This window comes from Misgurnus anguillicaudatus, chromosome 24 (assembly GCF_027580225.2).
Source record: "Misgurnus anguillicaudatus chromosome 24, ASM2758022v2, whole genome shotgun sequence".
NCBI classification, from domain to species: domain Eukaryota; kingdom Metazoa; phylum Chordata; class Actinopteri; order Cypriniformes; family Cobitidae; genus Misgurnus; species Misgurnus anguillicaudatus.
Genome location: NC_073360.2, coordinates 14,609,340 through 14,632,903, shown reverse-complemented (window position 1 = coordinate 14,632,903; position 23,564 = coordinate 14,609,340). Strand labels below are relative to the sequence as shown.

Genomic DNA, 23,564 nt, shown 5'->3' with positions numbered 1-23,564 from the left:
AGCAAGACCAGCATATGTGGTGTTTTGGTGCTGGTTTGCTAGTGACCAACAGCTAAACCAGCATAGACCAGCATAATTCCCATGCTGGTCCATGCTGGTTTGATGCTGTTTTTTTCAGCAGGGCTGGAGTTGAGAAACCCTGGTCTAACAAAACTTTTTAAATGTATATTACCCAGAACTATACACACTATACACTGTGTCAAGATCATTTAATGATTGTGTGGTTAGACAGATTTAGGGGGGTCATGGCGTGGGGGTGTTAGCATTGCCACTTTGTTGGTTTGAGCAAAAATGTGTCGTTTTGGGTGTGTCTTTTAAAATGCAAATGAGCTGATGAAGTGCAAACACTGATCACAATGATGGTGGTTTGATGCAATTCAAACTCAATTGTGCTGTGAATTATTTTTTCTCTCTTTCTTTCTCTTTGCACTAAATGGCAGTGCTGTGGTTGGATAGTGTACATTAAGGGGGCGGTATTATTCTAATAAGATATCCTTATGACATCATAAGGAAAGCCAAATGTCAATGACCTATTTTTGCTCACACCTCTACGGGGTGGCAATGCTAACATTTTCACGCCATGGCCCCTTTAATACAATAAAAGTACACATGCAGTACCCAAAGTGGCAGCAAAACATGCGGCGGCTCGTTGTTCATTCTTTAAGAGAATTCTCCAAAATAGTTTTTGTGATATTTCAAAACAGTTTTTTTCATATTGCTTAAACACCAAGGGACAGATTTACTAAAAGCTTGCCCCAGCAAAAACAATCATTTTGGCATTAAATAATGATTGTCGGAATTTACAAAAGACGTGCAGTGGATAATAAGCGCTGAAAAGGTGTGGTCTAGTTATTTTTGCGACTGACCTGATTGCATATGCATTTCTAGGACTTTCCCTTTCAGATGCAAAATTCTTTTGAGGAGAAAATTTAAAAGATGCGATTTACTAATGTTTTTGTGTGTGTTATGACTGGTATTTGCAACGTCCATGGTGCTGAACTCAAGATCAGCTCTGCTTATTTGCGCCCCTGAACTAATTTGGCTGCTCTTAGTAGATTGCAGTGGGCATTATGGAAATCAGCGGTTGAGTCTGTGTTATTTAATTTGTGCTTTACCACTCCCATCTGCGCAATTTACAAACACAAACAACAAAAACACAACAAGGGATGAGCGTGGTTAACTTATCAATACTTTGTGCTCCTTTCACAAACAACACGCGACGGAGTAATGGCATCTATAAACAAACACAAATGAATGCCTGGTCAGGCATGTGATCGTGCATGTAATGAACTTGCTGTGCAGAGACAGATGCGAATAAACAAGGTTTCAGATGTGCTGTTTGCAATCGCATCTTTTATAAGAATACCACAAAGCACGTCAAATATGATGCCTCGTGTGTTTGTGTGTGCCCATCGTGTGTACTGTTTGATGGCAGCACAAAGAAATTACTCACATCTGAAGTAAGATAACTTTCAGTGACACACTTATGCAAGTAAATAGGGATTTAGATGTCCTGTTTGCTGCACTCTGATAAAACAGCAATGAATGGAGAGACTGGATCAGGACTGTGGGAGTGAGCTATGCATATGGATCGATCTCATCCAATTTCAGTAATGATGTAACAGGAGAAAGACAGTGCATCTCCCTCTTCTTGAACACCATTTAAAAGTAGACATTCCAAGCATCATGTAGACATTTATCTTTTGTTTGTATGACAAGTATTTGTCAAGTTACAGTTAATTTTTCTGAAGCGTTTCTGAAAGGACTTCACTGAGGGAGAGACAACAGAACATGCATCATGTATATTTACTTAATTTTGCGAAAAGCACAACATTCTGTTTTTATTGGGAGTGGACAGAAAAAAATAGACACTTTAACGTTTTATTTAATTTATAAAATATATCTCTATGTCCAAAATCAGTAGAGTAATCTAAGTCTCTTTGCGGAGTGATTGAAAAATAAAGAGTTTGTGGCACACACGGTGCGGATGACCTCAGAGAGTTAAACTCAGTTTGCTATTGTAAAACACATTATTCAACATTCGACACATTATTGAAAACTAACAGTTGAGGTAGTAAATAGTTTGAATGGTGTGTGTATTTTCTATTTTTTGATAATATGTTAAGCACAGTGGTCAACGTCTATTGTGTTTACTCGTGCTATATAAATAAACGAAAGAAAGAACAGTTCTTGTGTTTCATTGGAAAAACACTGCCATTAAAAATAGCTCACTTGTTTACTGATTAACTATAAAAAGTGCTTCGTGTGAAACACTTATAGCTGATTTGTTCATTTAGAAATCAGAGCTTAAGCACCATATCTAAGCTTTAGAATGACTTTCTTGGCCAGATCAGTCAAGGTTTGTTGTCATCTGGGACAACATGTTTCCATCAGACTCCTCTCGTCCACAGTTGGTTTAAAGGTACATTCACACGGGGCATAAGCGTTAACGCTTGATGGAAGGCTTGTCTGAAGCGTGACCAACAGCCAATCACAGTGGCCGCAGCACATGCTCCGGTCTTCCATAGACGCAATTGGCTGGCTTTGCCTAGGTTATTTGCATAAGGCAATCTGAATGGCTGCCACACGCGTTGCCGCTTGAAAATTTGAGAAATGTTCAACTTCTGCCGCGAGCAACGGCACTGACACAGTGCCAACGGATCCACAATTCAGTTCGGCAAACGCATGACGTCACCCATTAAAAGTGAATGGGAAGCGTTACCGCTTACGCCCCATGTGAATGGGCCATAATGATCCTCCACAACTTTTGATGCTCAACCTGCCACCATATTCAAAATTTTTAAAACCAATAGAAGAGTTTTTTTCAGTGTGGCATTGGAAGGTATATTATTGCCAACCCCACCAACGCATACCAATTCTCCAAACCATGAAGGAGATGTGTGTTGACATAGACAAGGGGGCATGTCAGGCATGGATATACTGTACCACTACAGATGCTACTTCTCCTACTGTTTAATCAGAGAGAACATTTCTTGTGGATTGGATGAAGTTTTGTGTCAAGAACCAAACTATTTTTTTTCCATTTGTGTGCAGAGATGTATAGTAACGAAGTAGAACTACATCACTACTGTACTTAAGTACTAAAAGGCCGTATCTGTACTCTACTGAAGTATTATTTTTTTCTCCTACTTCCACTTTTACTTCAGTATATATTTTCGATGAGTTTTTTTCATTTTTTATGTGCTGCATCGTTACTCGTTACTCTGGTTATAAAAATTTTACGAATCATTCCAAACCCACATTATCACTGGCGGTGCCGGAGCGGTGATACACATTAGAAACACACACACATCGTGGTCTAAACCAATCGGAGAGAGTGAAGGGCGGATCCCTTCCTTCCTCTCACTCACTCACAAATATGAGCCGCGGTTGTAGACAAATGTGAAGCAAAGAGAGAGCCAAAGCAGAGAAACTCAACAAAAATTTGCGCGTGTGAGCGCGAGAGAGAGAATACGCGAGAAAGGGCGAGTGTGCGCGAAAGAAGGAAACCTAAATACATTGAAAACACCTTGCACATTTACCTATTACCGTTATATCGACTAATATTTCATTAATACTGAATTCTGTATCGTTAAATTAATCTGAATTAATCTGAATATTCCTGTCCTTGAACTGCTGCTACAGCCAAAAGAATTGTGAGACGTCCTTCAGCTTAAACATTTGAAATAAAATAAACAATATTATATTCAAACTTTTGACTGTTTTCTTTAATAACTACATTACACAATACTTGAACTTTTACTTTCAGTACTTGAGTAGTATATTTTAAAACAAACTACTTGCAGTACTTAAGTACAAAACATGTTTAATACTTTAGTACTTCCACTTAAGTGCTGTGCTCAAAGAGCACTTCAACTTCTACTCAAGTCACTTTTTTGATAGAGCACTTGTACTTTTACTCAAGTCTGGGTCCCTAGTACTTTATGCATCTCTGTTTGTGTGTAACCTAATGTGTATGTGGCTAATTATCTTATGTTTGTGTCTCGAGTTACTATGCAAAATTGCAATAGTTTTGAATAAAGAGTTTGATTTGGCAAGAGATGTGTGACGATTTGCATTATGTGTGCGTGTTTGTTGGTATTTTGTGTAAAGTTTCAGAAATGGTTGAGAAATGGAGCCGTAGTATTAGAAATTGTGTGACAAGACTGCTTTCATGAATTTGGTTAAGGCCAACAATGCTATAAGAAAAAGGGAAATCTGCAATCATATCGTTAATGATGCGATAATTTTTGCAAACATAAACACTGTGAGCCCCTTATCAATACACTGTGTCCTCCAGAGATATCAACTAAGTATGAAACTGTATGAAACTGAAGCTGTATAAGGTCCCATTTGAAAGGAACTGTGAGAAAGTCATGTCGAAGGTTTTTGACTCCGAGTAGGTATGCATACAACACTTTCTCCAATATATCAGACCTGGGGCCCGTACCATGAAAATGGTTAAACAAACTCAGGGTTACAGGATTAGTTTCAGGTTGACAAAACCAAGCCAATGTGCAGGCCTTGTTGGTAAAAGCTATTTTCATGGTACCCAAAACCCAGGATTTGCACAAACTAATCCTAAACAAAGCTGGCTAACCAACTAAACCAGCTTCATGGTATAGGCCCCTGCACCTACCAAGTCAAGCTATCTTGTTGTTTATATACTGATACTGATGTTATTGTGTCTTTTACAGAGAATTTTGGAGATGGATGACAGATTGGAGGTGGAGATGGATTAAAAATGCACAACGCACATAAAACCTGCTTCTTGGAGGGTAACTTTCTGTCTCTTCTGATCCGAGTAACCATATACTAGACTTGCTTCGTGTTCCTTCAGCCATTGTCTCAGTGTATATTGTCTATTGTGCTTCATTCACATTGAAGCTTTCTTGCTTTGAAAGACATATCACAACTAAAACAGGAGTTTTAATTGCATGGAGCATGGTCAAATAAGTCCATTGCTGCCATAAGTATATATTATTAAACAATTATGCTAGCACAAAGTATCACATAATACACAAATGTGTTAAACTTAAAGGTCTTCAGCAACCTTCAAATATAAATTAATATTGAAAAAAAATTGTCCTATTTATTTATTTATTCAAACATATCGGTGGGGTGAGAGCATGAACTTTTAAAAGTTGAAAAATAAGGACCACCCTAATGACCATGCTATCATTCATGAATACATTTAGGTGGATGAGGTGGGCTTCAATCTCAGCAAAACCAGAAGAAGGGGGAGAAATGTAATTGGACAAAGGGCCATTGTCAATGTCACTGGACAACGTGGCGAAAACATTACAATGTGTGCTGCAATTACTCAGAATGGTACCATGCACCAGCACCAACATGCCAGACTTGGCCTCTATAACACTAATAACATCATACGTTTTCTGGATGGTTTCCATGATATGCTTGTTTAAGTTCTGCAGAATGAAGACCAGGCAAGTTATCATCTGGGATAATCTCTGTTTTTTTCTCGCCCATCAGGTCCAAAACTGGTTTGTTAGTCATCCCCATTTTTCTGTTGTCTACCTGCCTCCATATTCACCATTTCTTAACCCTATAGAGAAAATTTTCTCCACATGGCACTGAAAAGTGTATGATCATCATCCCCATGTCAACATGACACTTCTGCAGTCAATGGAGAAGGCATGTGGAGTCAAGGTTGGATATGCCATACAAGGAGGTTCTTTCCTTGGTGTCTGGCAAGAAAGAACATCCACATGTGACGTGGATGAAATATTGTGGCCAGACCCAGCCTGCAGGAGGGACTTAAGTCGAAGGTATACTAGGGACGTCCGCGTATGACGTCATGCGGACGGCGCACATTTTCGTCATCAGAAGGGTCCGCGGCTGTCCACGCGCACCGTCCGCTTACTGCCCAAAATTTGACACTGCCTGGAAAGTGCACAGACCATCCGCATATGACAACGCATGAGCGTGAAAATGTTGAGAAGGACACTACACTACAAACAATTACACAAGGCAATAGACAGCATTTGCAAACACACTATCGTTTTTTTTTCATTTTTTTTACTTCTTCCAAGAACAGAAAGCTGTGGAGCATTTTTGTCACCATAATTTTTTATTTCTGTTCTTTGTTCTAAACTTTGTTTGCAGTGGTGGATCCGCTACTTTTCTTCAGCTGTCCTAATTTTTGTAATGTACTATAAATGTTGCAAATCAATGCTGCCCTGATGGCCTGGTAGAGTATTAAATTGAATAAGAAATCTTTTTTTATTGCGTATACATGTCCATCCATGTGTAGCAACGGGGAGTATACTTGGAAAGCTGCGCGGACGCGGAAAAAAGGTATAGCCCGGCCTTGAGCCTAGATGCACCCAAATATCACAAATGCACACACACACACACAATGTGCATGCATGTCATTTTTTCATTTCGATTAATCCATAGGTCTGAAAAACGAGAACTTGATTAATTAGGAGTGGGGGCAATCAAAGGGTCAGGGCCTACGCATCATGGTAAAAATGAAAATGTTTTTATTAAAAACACTCAAATTAAACTAAATTTTGAAGAAACTATGACGGAAAAATTATGACTAGAGAATGACTAGATTATTTATTAATTTATGTAATGTAATAAATGTTTTATAACAGAAAACTCTAACAGGAATAGCTGCATGAAGAAGAAAAACTAAAGGGTTAATAAACACAAACTCATGTGCTTTCTAAATGAATACATAATATCAAGCCTTGATACAACATAAATGTATTATATGTGCATCTATCTGCACGACATGCAATCTTAAAAGTCCCATATTTCAAAGCTTTCTAGATTAGAAAAACAAACAACGTCTGATTTCCAACAGATATTCTATAAAAACTTGTGGCTACCAAAGACTGTAACGTTACAAAACAACACATAAGCAACACGTAACCAAACAAGTTGGCAACACGTTAGTATCATGGTTGTGTTGCATAACCATTTACAATATATAAATTCAGTTTTTTCTGGCTCTAAAATGTTACTTAAAATTAGAGATGCACAATAAATTGCATGCGATTGTCACGTGCATCTTGTCAGTAAAGCCGGTTCCTTGATTAGATGTAAATCGTCATCACCTGCTTTCAAAACCGACAATCAATTCTAAAAGCAGGTGATGAGGATTTGCTTAGCCGTACTGTGAATTTTAAAAAATCTCCCTGAAAACTACTTTTGATCTTGTACAGAAATGTATATAGGAGCTCATGAAAGAGCTTTAGGTTTTAAAGTAGTGTGTGTATATGACATATACAAAATATATTATTATGGCAAAAGTGCATTGTAAGACAAATGTTTGCTTTTGAGATGTATTTGTGATCATTTGTCATTTTGCAGTAGATTTTGTGTGTGCAATTCTTGAATTTGTGTTTTAGGTTCTAAAAAAAAAGAGATAACGTTCACAAAATGTGTAAGCAATGTGTGTAAGCAATTGAAAAAAAAACAAAGCCTTTAATGATGGGCTGCCATTAAAATCCACCTACTGTAAGCGGCTCTCAGTAAATTATTTCCTTTTCTTTTATTGAAAAAAAAAACATCAGATTGACAATGCAATGATGTGAGAGTAAGTGGATGTTGTCAGCATGCTCTTTTTATAGTAAAAAAGCAGTTCATACCGGAAGAGATCTGAATATCTGCAACAAATCGCTCCTTGCGGGGGAACTTTTGAGGTATTGCCGCCAGGTCAGCTATGCCTCTCATAATTGAATCCCAAATTTTTGCCACCACATCAGGACGATCCAGACTCCGTATCACACTTGACTCTAATGTGATGATGATGTTCTCAAACTCAAGCTCCGCCCATGGGGCTGGGGCTTGACGGATCCCACCAACCCAGTCAGCTACACTGGTCTCTCCTAAAGGGACAAAAGCAAGTTAGAATTTTTAAATTTTACTACAGTCCTTGACTTTTGATGGCAAGCATATCACACTGCAATGAACTCTTTCTGTGTTTCCCTAGTCTTGTTTAAAGTTCTGTTCTGTCTGCCATGTCTGTAGTCTTTTTGTAGTTCTTTTGTTCATTGGTCCTTGTATTGAGTGTTACCCAGGTGTGTCTTGTTATCTTGTTACCTGTGTGTGTGTGTGTGTGTGTGTGTGTGTGTGTGTGTACCTGGTAATTATCACATTGTGGGGACCAATTGTCCCCACAAAGATAGGAATACCAGTGTTTTTGTGACCTTGTGGGGACATTTTGATGTCCCCATGAGGAAACAAGCTTATAAATCAAACAGAATGATGTTTCTTGAAAATGTGAAGTAGTAGAAGGGTTTCTGTGATGGTTGGGGTTAGAGAATGGGGTAGGTAAGGGGAATAGAATATACGTACAGTTTGTACGGTACACTGAAAAAAATGCATTACGTCTATGGAATGTCCCCACAAAACATGGAAACCAGAATGTGTGTGTGTGTGTGTGTGTGTGTGTGTGTGTGTGTGTGTGTGTGTGTGTGTGTGTGTGTGTGTGTGTGTGTGTGTGCGTGTGTGTGTGTGCGTGTGTGTGCGTGTGTAAAGCCCCAGTGTCTCAGTCGTCTGGTGTATGTAATGGTTGGGTCTTCTTGGATTACGTGTCTGGATTATTTACCCGTTTTGTTTAAATGTTTTAGGTTAACTTTATAATAAAGCATTGGATCCGCTGCCTCTGCCTTCCTACACTCACCATTACACACACACACACACACACGCACGCACGCACGCACACACACACACACGCACACACACACTCTGGTTTCCATGTTTTGTGGGGACAACTGTATATTCTATTCCCCTAGCCTACCCCATTCCCTAACCCCAACCATCACAGAAAACTTTCTGCTACTTCACATTTTCAAGAAACATCATTCTGTTTGATTTATGAGCTTGTTTCCTCATGGGGACATCAAAATGTCCCCACAAGGTCACAAAAACACTGGTATTCCTATATAACGTGATAATTACCAGGTACACACACACACACACGTATGTATACACTGATTATTGAGCCAAATAGCGCAAAACAATGTAGCAAATGGCTCGGAGTCAGATTGAGGCCATTTGGCGTCTGGATCGTAAATAGCCCTAAAATTGTGACTAGATAACCCTGTGTCCTGATAACACAATCACCCAGATATCTACCACCTATCAAGGCTGTAAAGTGGGCGACAATTAAAACAAATGCAGTCTTCAAAGGAGGTTCAAAGGGATCCCACCAGAGAAACCTGAGAGCCGTTCGTTCGACGATCGCCAGAGACACAGCTGGGGGCACAGACTATACGTCTGTGATGAAACCACATTCAAAGATCACAACGAGCTGTTTAAATGTATATATATGTTATATCCCTTTACTGCATGATCATGTATGTGTGATGTAACTGTGTGTTAACACTTTAGTTAAATTTTATTCACTGTAGCATGGTTCATATCTTAGGTATGAAATTATTATTCAACGTAATCTTAAACCCATGTCTTGTCTAGTATCAAATTAATCTACTCTTTATTTCCCAATCATTTCTATGTATCACATTACCATAAGCCGCATCAATGTCATTTAATATCGATTTGAAGAGTTATGGAAACAAACTTTTATCATTATGCAAATGTGATGTCTGAAAGAACAAAGGCTTGTTTCCCCGCGCACACATTGGTCATACACCCAAAATGGGCTGGGCGTGTGAAAGGTCAAAACGGCCTATCGCCCAAGCCATCATTGCTCATTTGCTCGATTCGCTCAGTTCGCTCAATCGCTCAGTATCTCAGTCAGTGGCTTAGTTCACTCATGAGCGCTCAATCGCCCGGTTACTTAGGTAACCCGCCAGCGCAGTCTGGAAACTCGCTGAGACTCAACCAGAGTCCCTCGGATTCATCATCTTTTCTCTGAGCCCTGTCTTTCTTCGGGACAGTCTTCCTGGCTTGCACTTTGCGCTAGAGCTCGGAAAACCACGCGGACCAATCCGCCCTACGAAACAACTTAACGGACTACATCTTACGAACACATCTGGACTCTCTCTCTCTCTCGTTGCTCGCACCGCGTGCAGCAGAAACTTCGCAACGAAAACACAAAGAGCCAAATGCAAGTATAAACTTGTTTTACTCGCTGATGTTTAAGCTTTACCCCTTATAAAATTAAGGCGCTACTTAGAGATTTTCCGATGGTTTGTGCAGATGTTAAGCAATAGTGCTTTGCCAATCTTTTACTCTCTCTCTCTCTCTAGCTTTTTTCAATCTTTACTTTCTCATCTATGTTTTATGTCATTGTATGTGTGTATGTTTAGTTAGTCGTTATGTGTACTTCATTTTATAGTTAATAAACCGGTTTGCATTTTCACAATTGAATTGTTTCTGTGTTCAATGCTCATGAAATTAAAGTCACTATTTCTGCCTTTTGATCCAGCTACACGCTGCGAGTAGCACTGTATATCAGTGAGAAGGTTAATTTTAAAGGCCATGAAATTAACATTTCTTAGACGTTAATATACGATTAGGGATATATGTCTTCGGTGGACGAACATATTAATTAATTGTTATTATTAATTCTGCTACACCAGGTAAAACTTGATAAACTTGTATAATTAATTACAGTTAATTATACATAATATTCCCTTTTGAGCTAAAATCTAAGATTCCCTTGGGAATCCCCGTAGTGTTTCGGTCGGAGGTTCATAGTGTTTCAAATAACGTTATTTCCCTCCTCCCGCAAATTCGCTACATATAATGGTGGAGAACGCGCGGGCAGATTTAAACATTATTTTCTGAGCAAACCAGTTACAAATCAAATGTGTTTTTGCATTGTGTGAATGAAAAAGAACTTTCAGCTATAACTGATTTCGTTCTTTCTTTGTATGAATGAAAATGTATTTTTCCTGTATCATTTTCAGGACGTAACAGACTCGCGCCCCTGTTATGTATAGTTAACTGCAGTCTTTAAGGTAACCGTATTAAAAACCCTTTGATACGCTGCATTACCGATTCCGCCTAATAAAGAGTAGAATTCCTTTATTTAGAGCGAAGCGGTGGTCGAGTGAGTACTCCCATCTGATAAGGCCTTTTTTTTAAATATCCAGGAAATGATTTACAATTAGAGAAGCTGTCTATTGTATTTTTCCATTTTATTCACATACGTGGATTTTTAAAATTGTAAGCACCGAGGGTAAGACTTTTCAATTTTAAAGGAGATGAAAACTTGATCAAGTATTTATAGTCACAACGTATGATAAAGCACGTTCGATTCTTGTTTATTTCGTGTCCCGGTAACGTAAGCCAAAAGAGGCACCGGCTGAACACGAGCGAATTACATCCGTCGTCTTAGCAACGCAGCGGCCGCCGATGTAATTACTGTATAGAAGCGAATCTTTGTCAGTTTAAAGCGTACTACCTAGTTCTAACACTAGATGTCAGTCTTGAGTGTCTAACACTTCTTCTTCTCCATTACTCTACGTCTGACTTCCGCTTTCTTTCTTTGTTGGGCGAAATATCGCCATCTAGTGGGAAAAGCTCGTTTGGTCCTCTCATAAACTCTTTTGGGAGTGTATGACAGGAATCCAACTTGGATTTTTGACCTTACTTCAATAACTAGGTTATTCTACTACTTTGTAGTTTTATTTCCTACATATTGAATGTTATGGTCTTAAATTATAAATAATAATTAATATTGCTGTGGCTTTATTAATTTATTATTTCTTTATTTAATTTTTATTTTATTTTGATTGATTTTATTTTTATTTTATTTCATTTTTTTTGCTGGTCTCTCTCACTCCTTACTCTCCTGTTCTATTTTCAATTGTTGAGATTGTATTTTTAATTAAGTTTAAATTTAAATTCAATGCAGTTTGATTTATTTTAAATTTTAATTGAATCAATTCTTTACTGTGAATAGAATTCAGCCCCATAAGTCCCATTCTCAGTGAATTCATTTATGTTTTAACTGGTGCAATAGGATAAGACCCTGTGCATCTCTTGAAAGCTAACACTTGATAGATGAATCAGAGGCTTCGCCAGCGGTGAGTTCTACAAGAGACCGGTCCCGCTGAACTGACTCGAGTGTGTACAGTCGGGGTGCTGCGGTAGCTCCCTCCTTTAGCACCTTAGGCAGCAAGACACAGTGCAACCTCTGCCACCGGGCACTCCAATCGCTAACCTTGCCAGCTGACACACAAAAGCCCTAGCGGCAGTGCCAGTTGGTGGGTGACACCTTTGAGTGCGGCCCGGCGGTGTGAAGGGTGTGACTGTTGAGCGGTCGAGGTGGGGAGGGCAGAATGCCCGGCACTCTTGGCTGCGTGCTCAGGGAAGCGCCTTGTCTCTGTGTTCCACCCTGGGTTGTTTTAAATAGTCAACAAGTGTTGGTGTAAAAGAGATGCACTTTTCTCCCCTCTGTAGCCACTAGAGGCACCAGATCCCTATCAGGTTGGGTCTAGCCCAGCCAATCTAGCTAAGCCACTCCCCTAACTCGCATGACTCCATAGTGCCCTCTCCCTGTAAGGCCCTGTCATCAAATTTAGGGTAGAGAACCTGCTAAGCTGAAACAGGAAACCCCTTTTTCCCACCTCCTTCCTCTTCATTTTCCCAGCCTTAGGACTTCGTCTGTTGGCGGTCTCAATTCCCATTTTCAGTTTATTTTATTATTTTTATTTATTTCTTTTATTTTTTTTATTATTTATTTGTTTTCTTTCCTCTCCTTTTGCCCTTTCCTGTTTCATTTCATTTCCAGCAACCTTGCTTTGTGTTTTATTTTATTTTTATCATTATAATTAATTAATTTTAATTATTTTGAGTCATTTTATTTTGGGCTGAAAGAGCACAACTGCACGAACCATTAGGAGAATTCATTAGTAATACGCTCGAATAACCAAATGTCCAAGGCGACCTATAGGTTTTAACAAAGCGACAAATTACTAAAATTTTTCCCTTATTTCCCCACACTGATTATCTGTGCCGCCGGAGAAAGGCCCTGATAATAAGCTTATAGCCCACATATATATATTTTATTGCCGTAGCTCGCTGAACTGTGCGGACTCGCATTGGCTCTTTGTGTTTTCTCTTCTACCAGTGTGTCAACATGTCCAGATTACCAAGCCCTGTCAACCACTGGGACCAGCTAGAGGCCTGGCTCAGCGCTGTGACATCTGAACTCCTGCCCAACCTCGCCAATGAACTGCAACACTTGGAAAGAGAGCAACTCGACGGCACCCTGGACAAGTTCATAGCCCACGACCCAACGAGGAGCTACAGTCACAAGGACATAGCCAAGATCACAGGTGCCATCGCTCACAACCTCATCATCCAGCTTTATACGGGGCGAAAGGAACATCGCCCAACTGGAAGAGGATGCAGCAGCTCTACAGCTCCAAGCAGCAGAGGCACGGAGGAATCAGGAGGACGCGCAGAATCGTCTAGATCAGCTGACACAGGGATTAGAGGATCAACACCCATCGACGGAGACGAAACACTGGAGGCTAAAGGACGAGATTGGACAACTCCAAGAGGCCTTGTCAAAACTCCGCACAGACACAGAGCACAAGGAGCAACAGGAAAAGACAGCCAGAGAAGAGCTGTCTGGAAAGCTCCAGCAGGCTGAACATCTTCAGGTGAGAGCAAAGGCAGAACTGAAGGAACGTGATGCCAAGCTGAAGGCCTGTGAGAATCACCTGCGAGCGTCTCGAGATGAAGGTCGAGCTCTGGCTCAGCAACGAGACCAGGCAAGGGACGACCTTGACTCCGCCCAAAGAGAACTCATTTTTGCATATAAACTGCAAGCTGAACAAGTAAGGGAAAAAGCAACCTTTCCCTTTCATTCAACCAGTGAGCCTGCACCCCCCCACCAAAGCTTTTCTGTTGAAAAGGGGGGCGGGAGCCCACTGTTAAAGACATCAGCCAGCATCCCCGAACCTCTCACTACCACATGGGGGTGGGGACAGACAAATTTCCCGAGGTCACCTGCAGACATGCCCGGCGTGGCACCCAAAGACCTCGACAAGCTGGCTAGAAATATCCCAACATTTACCCCAGAGCCTGCAGGTGGCCATGATATCCACTCTTACCTGCAGGACATTGACTTTTATTTGCAAACACTGCCAAATGTAACCACAAGAGACCAACTGTATCTGCTACGGGTTACTTCCAGTCGTGAAGTGAGGAGTTTCCTTGACCGGCAGCCAGAAAACGTCAAGATGGATTACGAGCAGCTGCAAAAGGCTTTAATAGAAGAGTTTTCGGACCCAGAGGCAGAACAAGGACTTGTTACAGCGATGGACCTCAAACAGAGCCGAAACGAAACTCCACAGGCCTATTACAACAGACTCAGGCGAGCTTACTTTGGCTCACGGAATGAGCCAGGAATGGAGGAGGACTTTAACTTCAGGACCCTCTTCCTGCGAAATCTTCACTTCACAGTAAGCCAACACTTAGGGGTTATGGCCTGCCCTCGCACGATGACAACCAGGCAGCTGCGGGACTTCGCCCATAAAGCTTATAGTAAACAAAGAGCGGCCTCTGAAAAGACTGTTAAAAACCCTGTCATTCTCCCTGTCTCTGAACTGTACCCTGAAGTACCACTGGAGGGCGCACGACAGCGCCACAGTGAAAGACCTTTCAACAGAGGGCCAAGAGGGTCAAGAGACTTTACAGCCAGCCAGGAATGGTACGGCCATGAAGGGGCTCGTCCCAAGCACCAAATGGGACGCGCCGAGAGGTCATGGAGCCGGCCAAACTCATCAGACAACCAGAAGGGTGGCGGCTCGTGGGAACCTGGCCGACGACCTAGAGGTAACCGTCCTGCACCTTGCAGATCAAATACTGGTCACAGACAACAGAGAGATCAGTCTCGCTACACACAGAGCAAGGCTAAGTCTGAACTACCCCAGAAACAGAGTGACACAGACACGTCTGAAACAGCAGAGATTCTGAGAATATTGAAGGAGTTAATCCAAAAGAGGCCCCACAAGGAGGACCACGAAGACAAACCCGACTCCTTATTCATCCCACAAACCAAAGGCTTTGGCATACAAACAATATCTCAAACACCAACCAACCAAAGCCTGCAAGTACCAGAGAGTGCTGTGTTAAATGTCTCTTTCCCTACAGAGTCACAGAAAACCAGCCTTGACTGCCTTCCCATTAATACAACAGCCCCAGTACCAAGCCTCCTGGGAAACCTGATCGAAAGAGGAGAAGCTAAAAAGCTATATCTATCCATCACCTTGGAAAATGAGGTTGAACTAGAAGCCCTCGTCGACACCGGAGCTGACCTAACGCTGATGTCATCTCAGCTTTTCACCAGACTCCAGAACAGAGCTAAGGCCCAAAATTTGACCCTTAAACCCCAAAGGTGTATGCTGAATGTGCAGTCTTACAGCCAGACTGAAGTTCAACTGCAACAGGTGATTCCCATCCACCTGACAGTCGGTCCTATGAGCATCATACACCCTGTGTACATCTCACCAATGGACTCATACCCTCTCCTCATTGGCAAAGACCTGCTAGACCGCTTTGAACCCTTAATGGACTTTAAACAGTTAAAAATTTGGGCTCAAGTGCGAGCACCTTTACCCGTTAAATCAGCCAGATCATCTGAGGTAAACTGCCAGGTCACACAGGTCATGGACGACTCCCCAGCCAACCGCGGGAACTTTGTCTCAGACCTAAACTCCAAAAGTTCACTGCTCTGCACTCTGTATCCAGCCAAAGACTCAGACCCATACCCGGGACTTGACGCACAAGTTCAACAAAATTTAAAAGATGCAGATGCCATGCAGGATGATGCAGATCATCAGAAACTACAAGCCTTTAACATCGCTACCCAAGCTATGTTAAACCACCTCTCAGACCCCTCCACCTACCCTATCACAAACTCTGACCTGTCTGCTGCGCCAACCTGCAAACGTCTCAACGATGTCAGGCACCTGCTGCGCATACAACACAACATCCTCGGGTATGTCCCTGATGACCGCACTACACCTGCGCTTGTGGTTCCTCAGGCCCATAGGGGGGTCATACTAATGTATGCGCATGACACAGCATGTGCCGCACACCACCGCACAAAAGCCACTTATGAAACACCGAAACAGGTGGCATACTGGCCTGGAATGCAGCACGATGTAGCAGAACACATCAAGAAATGTCTGGTTTGCTGCCAGTTCCAACCGGCTAAGCTAAACCATGGAGCACCACTTCAAAAAAGAGGTGTCAACTTTCCAGTGTCAGACCTCCAGATAGACTGGGTTGGACCATTACCCAGGCTAACGAGGGGCAACAAACACTTTCTCACGGTCATCTGCCAATTCACAAAGTTGGCAGAATGCTTTCCAGCACCCAATGACACCACTCACCAGTATCTGGATGAACTTCATCTGGGAACGACCTTCGCTTTTCGAACGACCAAGATCTGGTCCTACAGTTTCGCCCTGCCAATTCAGACAGCTCACCGACTGCTGTCAAAGAAATTTCTGCCACACTGGACAGGACCTCATGAGATTGTGGACAAACTCTTCCCCATTGCATACCAGATCAAGATGGGCAGGAGTCAGAAGGAACCAATTTCCAGATGGGTCCACCAGAACCAAGTCAAGAGACACTCAACATTATGGCATGATAGTAAAGGGGGGACGAACCAAACTTCTCCACACTGCCTCATCACTAGAACTCTGCCACCTAGGGAACAGCCGCCAATGAAAAGAAAGAGAACTGTCCTGACCAAACAAGGACCTGTAGTGCTCGCCTATTGTTCTTTCTCTCTCTCTCCCTCTCTGTCACCAGGATGCTGCTGTGGATCACTGTTCTGTACATCAGCATACAGGGGGGGTGGCCGCAACCTGAAATCGTGTCGCCGGGTCCTGCCTCAGGCATCGTCCTTAAAGAGCAACCTGGACTCCTGATCACGAACTGCAGAACACATAGCCAAAAAGTCTATGTCCGACTCAACCCCCGTGATGTCTACAGAGCACACTACACAGCATCAGCACCAGAAACCAGTTGGGCAGGAGAACGATGGGCGCAGAACGCTATGATTCACGCAGAGGCTGACATCAAACACATGCTGTACCAACTTCAGAAGATGACTGTCACACAGGCAGGTCTTGGCGGACAAACCAAGCGTCCCAAGCGGTTCCTGGGAGCACTACTCGGAGCTGCCGCAGCAGCCATTCCACCCTGCCTGGTACCCCTCAGCCTGGTGCAGACCATTTTATCCTCTGCAGGCCCAACAAACACCCTGCAGGCACATCTGGCCTACTCCCTAGGTAGCGCAATCTCACTAAGCATAGCCCCTGAACAAGACGAACTTGCTTTTCTGATAAACCTGCCAATCATCGAGTCACACAACATCTACAGACTCAAAGACATTGTCAATGTTGGCTTCTGGCAGGGAAACACTCACATCAGAATACGCACCCCCACTGTTGTGGCTTACCATGACAGCAACGAACAGCTGTACCTTGCACCAAACCTTCGCATGTGCAGCCTCACTAAAGACATTCATTATCTCTGCCCCAGCAAACCTTTCCTTCGGGACAACACTGACGGCATCTGTGGGCTGCGGCCCATGAAGATTGACTCTCGTTGTCCTGCCTCAGCTAAACCACGAGCCGAGGTCACTAACACCCAAGCTGAAATCATAGGTGACCGATGGCTGGTCAACACTCCAGCCAGCACGGCCACTTTGACCTACGACCAACACGACACAGCCACCCGCATCAGTCTACCAAACCAGATGATGTGGATCCAAGTTCCAAAAGGTGTGATTCTTCACATCGATGAACTCGCACTCTATCACCTTCCCAGTGAGGAGTACCACACCGAACTGGAATTTTCAACTTTCTTCAGGAACCACAACTTCACTTTAGACCCTGAATTGGAGATGAGGATTACAGAAGGGGGGACCCAACTAATTGATGTCACGCCCATCGACACTGCCCTCCAGGCACTTGCTCGCATGCCAGCTATGCACAGCCTCCCTGTTGTCCAAGCCTGGACCGCCGCTGACATGGTACTGTGCCTCTCCACAGGAGTAGGATACGCCCTTACTCTTGGCCTCACTTTCATCCTGTACCGAAGAGTCAGCGGGATGCAGGAAACAGTGAACAAGTGCACAGCTGCCGTCCCTCGAGCCTTCAAGCGGAACCGTGGGAAGCAAGACACACAAGCCGAGCAAGAGCCCAACCTCATCGAAATCACCCCTCTGCAGGCACGCCGAAGCGCTGCAGAAAATTAAGATACACCTGCCATCCAGACCAAATGACCTGTATAACCATCGCCTATTGAACCATCGCCCACCAAAGTCTCTCAAGACCCTGGTGGCCATGAAGGGGGGATATGTAGCAAATGGCTCGGAGTCAGATTGAGGCCATTTGGCGTCTGGATCGTAAACAGCCCTAAAATTTTGACTAGATAACCCTGTGTCCTGATAACACAATCACCCAGATATCTACCACCTATCAAGGCTGTAAAGTGGGCGACAATTAAAACAAATGCAGTCTTCAAAGGAGGTTCAAAGGGATCCCACCAGAGAAACCTGAGAGCCGTTCGTTCGACGATCGCCAGAGACACAGCTGGGGGCACAGACTATACGTCTGTGATGAAACCACATTCAAAGATCACAACGAGCTGTTTAAATGTATATATATGTTATATCCCTTTACTGCATGATCATGTATGTGTGATGTAACTGTGTGTTAACACTTTAGTTAAATTTTATTCACTGTAGCATGGTTCATATCTTAGGTATGAAATTATTATTCAACGTAATCTTAAACCCATGTCTTGTCTAGTATCAAATTAATCTACTCTTTATTTCCCAATCATTTCTATGTATCACATTACCATAAGCCGCATCAATGTCATTTAATATCGATTTGAAGAGTTATGGAAACAAACTTTTATCATTATGCAAATGTGATGTCTGAAAGAACAAAGGCTTGTTTCCCCGCGCACACATTGGTCATACACCCAAAATGGGCTGGGCGTGTGAAAGGTCAAAACGGCCTATCGCCCAAGCCATCATTGCTCATTTGCTCGATTCGCTCAGTTCGCTCAATCGCTCAGTATCTCAGTCAGTGGCTTAGTTCACTCATGAGCGCTCAATCGCCCGGTTACTTAGGTAACCCGCCAGCGCAGTCTGGAAACTCGCTGAGACTCAACCAGAGTCCCTCGGATTCATCATCTTTTCTCTGAGCCCTGTCTTTCTTCGGGACAGTCTTCCTGGCTTGCACTTTGCGCTAGAGCTCGGAAAACCACGCGGACCAATCCGCCCTACGAAACAACTTAACGGACTACATCTTACGAACACATCTGGACTCTCTCTCTCTCTCGTTGCTCGCACCGCGTGCAGCAGAAACTTCGCAACGAAAACACAAAGAGCCAAATGCAAGTATAAACTTGTTTTACTCGCTGATGTTTAAGCTTTACCCCTTATAAAATTAAGGCGCTACTTAGAGATTTTCCGATGGTTTGTGCAGATGTTAAGCAATAGTGCTTTGCCAATCTTTTACTCTCTCTCTCTCTAGCTTTTTTCAATCTTTACTTTCTCATCTATGTTTTATGTCATTGTATGTGTGTATGTTTAGTTAGTCGTTATGTGTACTTCATTTTATAGTTAATAAACCGGTTTGCATTTTCACAATTGAATTGTTTCTGTGTTCAATGCTCATGAAATTAAAGTCACTATTTCTGCCTTTTGATCCAGCTACACGCTGCGAGTAGCACTGTATATCAGTGAGAAGGTTAATTTTAAAGGCCATGAAATTAACATTTCTTAGACGTTAATATACGATTAGGGATATATGTCTTCGGTGGACGAACATATTAATTAATTGTTATTATTAATTCTGCTACACCAGGTAAAACCTGATAAACTTGTATAATTAATTACAGTTAATTATACATAATATTCCCTTTTGAGCTAAAATCTAAGATTCCCTTGGGAATCCCCGTAGTGTTTCGGTCGGAGGTTCATAGTGTTTCAAATAACGTTATTTCCCTCCTCCCGCAAATTCGCTACAACAAAATCTGGCAGAATTAAATATCTCTATAGATGGTTGCGCTGATGTCCATCTTCCGCAGTCAAAGAACATAGGTGTGATGTTATGTGTGTGATTACCGCAAGAGTGCTTACTCGCCCTAAGAAGTATGACCACATAAGTCCAATTCTGGCATCTTTACACTGGCTACCAGTTGAATATCGCATACAATTTAAAATATTACTAATCACCTACAAAGCCTTAAATGGCCTAGCACCCTCGTATATTAAAGAGTTACTATTAGAATACAATCCATCACGTACACTGAGATTAACGATCAGTTAATCTTGTCGGGACTTTGTAGTGTTTGTCCAGAGAAGATTTGTTACTTCCGGGTGGATACTCAGCTGTTACTCAGAGAAGATCGAGCTGCGGTGGGGTTAGTTCACATCAAGTTACATCATCTAATGGAGAAACCCGCATATGGAGGTAGTAATGCAACCCACTTTAAACTACAGATAAGAAAAAGAGCCATCAAAGTTCCCAGGTTAAGAAAATAGAAAAGATGAGGAGAAACGTACAGAGGATAAAAGAATGTATACTGCTATAATGAAGTACATAATGAAGTATAATATATTATTATGTAGCTTGCTATGTAATTACACATAGAGCAGTAGTATTATTTTTTTCTGTTCAACTAGCTTATATAACATGTACTACCCATTCAAAAGTTATAGGATCACTTTAACTTATTTCAGTTTTAATGAATTTGCTATTATATGTGGGAAAATATAAATAACAAAGAATATAATGAAGTCAATACTATGACTGAAAACAATCCAAAATAAATAATAAAAGAAACACTTAACTTTAGTAGTGGTAATTTTTTTATAATAGTTTATAAATGTATACAGGAATTACATTTGTTAGTTTAGTGCAAGGTTTTAATAGATCTTAGTTAAGATAAGGTTAAGAAAAGATTTACTTATACATTATTTTATAAAAGTAGTCTATTAAAAAAAACACTGCTTATATATTTTCAAGGATTATTATACATTAAATAATAGAAATTAAACATGACATTTACAGAAATATTGTACTTTTTTGAACGTTAAAATAGCTCTGCGGCCCCCCGATGAAATGTCTGTCTTAGAAATGGCCCCAAGCCAGTTTCAGTTTGAGACCCCTGTACTAGAGTATCAAAAGTGTCTAAAGGTGGTAAATCCTTTTCCTACTTAGCCCCTAAGCTCTGGAATGATTTACCAAATAATGTTCGAGTATCAGACACAGTCGATGAATTTAAATCTAAACTTAAGACATTCTTCTTTAACAAAACATTCACATAAAAATGTCCAGTAAATGTACTTATCCCGCAATATTTAGTTTGTCTAGAACAAAGCAATCACATAACTCATCTGGGTAATATACTTATGCCACAATAGTTAGCCTGTCTGGAACCGAGCTGATTTAAACCACAATACTGTATGACACTTGCATTACATGTGAACGGCCCCTACGCTAATAGGATTCTGTTTCTCTCTCCTTGTCTCGTCCTCGACCCCGAGAACAATGAGACAAACAGACCCAGTTCCTGTTCCTGTGAAGGTCATCCCACCACTGATCTACTGACCGTCCTTCAATGTGATGCCCAGCCGATGCCTGACCAATGACCACCGGCGGAACCAGTTTAATTCGCTTACCCGTTCACATAGCCCCCCCGAGTGTATTTATAAATATAAATATGTAGCTCTCTCATGGGTTTTTCTCCTCCTAGGAGTTTTCCCCCTGGACTAGCCAGGAGAGTTTTTCTCCTAGGGGTTTTTTCATCCCCTGGAGAGTCTGCGATCTTTGGCTTAACTTACTACTTTACTGTATACGATATATTACTACTACACTCGCTTGTCTATGCTTTTCCTACATCTATTAATTTAAAGCTGCTTTGAAACAATTAACAATTGTGAAAAGCGCTATATAAATAAAATTGAATTGAATTGATGTTGGCTAGCAAAAGCGCTATATAAATAAAATACATTTTATCTAATTTAATTAAATTTAACATTCTTACCAGACTTGAAGTATGGAGCCTTTACTGCAGTCTGCACCACAATTTCCACCCCATCCACTTTGGTTTTGGAAGGTGCAACTAGGTAGATGAGCCCTCCCCAAAGATTACTAATCTGGACCATTTTTTTGTCCAAGGGAAAACGCTCATAGACCACAGGAGCTCGTTTCAAAACATCTGCAGCCGAAATGTTATCAGTCTGACAACCAATCTGGACCTGTAGACAGTTACATTAAAACATCCTATCTAATTACAATGTTAACAAAAATCTGCTATGTACTGTATAAAATTCGACTGGATGCATCAAAATAATGTACTTGAGGGTATTATTTCGATTACCTTCCAGTTTTTCCCAAGGAGCTCTAAAGGAATAAACATGTGTGTCCTCATACCAGGAGAAAGATACAAGCCTGTGCTTATCCATTCCTTAGCATCTGAAACAACAAGTGATGTGCTGATAATATGCCATAACAACTCTTGTGTGTAACAGGTCAATTCCCCCTACTTGCTTACTTCAACAAAAGGAATAACATTTCCCCCAAATAAAAAAAAAAACTCTTATACCACCAGTGTTGGCACTGATACGAACTCTTGCATTAGACACAGTGGGCAGGTCAGGTCTTTCCTTAATGATGTATGGCAGGAGGACATCAGGGTCAGACATTGTTTTGTACAATTCAGTCCCAATTTGGAGCATCAGGTAGTCTTTGGGAGTTTTAACAGGACACGTACTACACACCTGTGGAACACCAATCTGCTTCACCATGTCGGTAAAAAGAGTTACCACTGAATTATAAGAAGCACAGTCATGTGTACGCATGCGAAGGTAGCTGGCACAATCATTGCCAAGTTGTTTCAAGCAGACCTCTTCATTAGGAGTAAGTTTGTACCCCTTGGTTACATGATTTCCTAAGTATCTCAGTCCATTACGAAAATGGCACACATCTTTAAAGCTCTGCTTGATTTCTGGGGCTTTGTATAATCCTCCAGTCACAGTGTTGTCCAAAATACTCAGTCCCATCTTGTTAAGAATGCGATTTCCTGGGTATTCAGTCATCACATTGCAGTTTTCATAGGCCCAATACCAGGCATGACCTCCGATCAGAAGACCACCTCCTTCTGCCACAAATTCTTGGATCTTTTCACACTCGGCATCACTGTAGGAAGTGCAGACATAGACACTGAGATCTTTTTTCAAGTCTGTTAACTGGCAGTTTAGACCGGATTTGGTCAGTATGTTTTGGGCTTCTGTGAGACTTGGTATGATGCCAACAATGCCTTTACGCCCCTCATCAAGCCAGTTAATAGCATTAATCAGGAAAGTGGACAGAGATTCACGGCCCAGGTAGCTTTCGTGGGTTAACACAATTACCCGTCCTTGTCCATAGTAGGTGCCAGCAATGAATGTTTGTCCAGATGGAGTGACTGCAATAGGAAATGCTAATAATCCATGCACCATCAGCTCAGATGCCACAGCCCCGCCTTGGATGTCAAACTGTGACACACCTTTCAACAGGAATTCTAGGTCATTCTTAAAATTCTTGACGATTCTGAAAAATGACAATAAAATAGTTATGAGA

The 23,564-nt window shown here is 41.7% G+C and overlaps 1 protein-coding gene across 4 annotated transcripts in view; it reads right to left on the bottom strand.

Moving 5' to 3' along the window:
• LOC129437764 (TRPM8 channel-associated factor homolog) overlaps positions 1–23,564 on the bottom strand; it is a 64,744-nt gene that overhangs the window by 2,123 nt on the left and 39,057 nt on the right. For all 4 annotated transcript variants that reach the window (XM_055196058.2, XM_055196056.2, XM_055196055.2 and 1 more), the window contains 4 exons: positions 22,549–23,534; positions 22,324–22,418; positions 21,988–22,201; positions 7,623–7,862 (listed from right to left, as the gene is read on the bottom strand). In XM_055196058.2, coding sequence (XP_055052033.2) covers positions 7,623–7,862; positions 21,988–22,201; positions 22,324–22,418; positions 22,549–23,534 — 1,535 coding nt within the window. The remainder of the gene's footprint in view (positions 1–7,622; positions 7,863–21,987; positions 22,202–22,323; positions 22,419–22,548; positions 23,535–23,564) is intronic.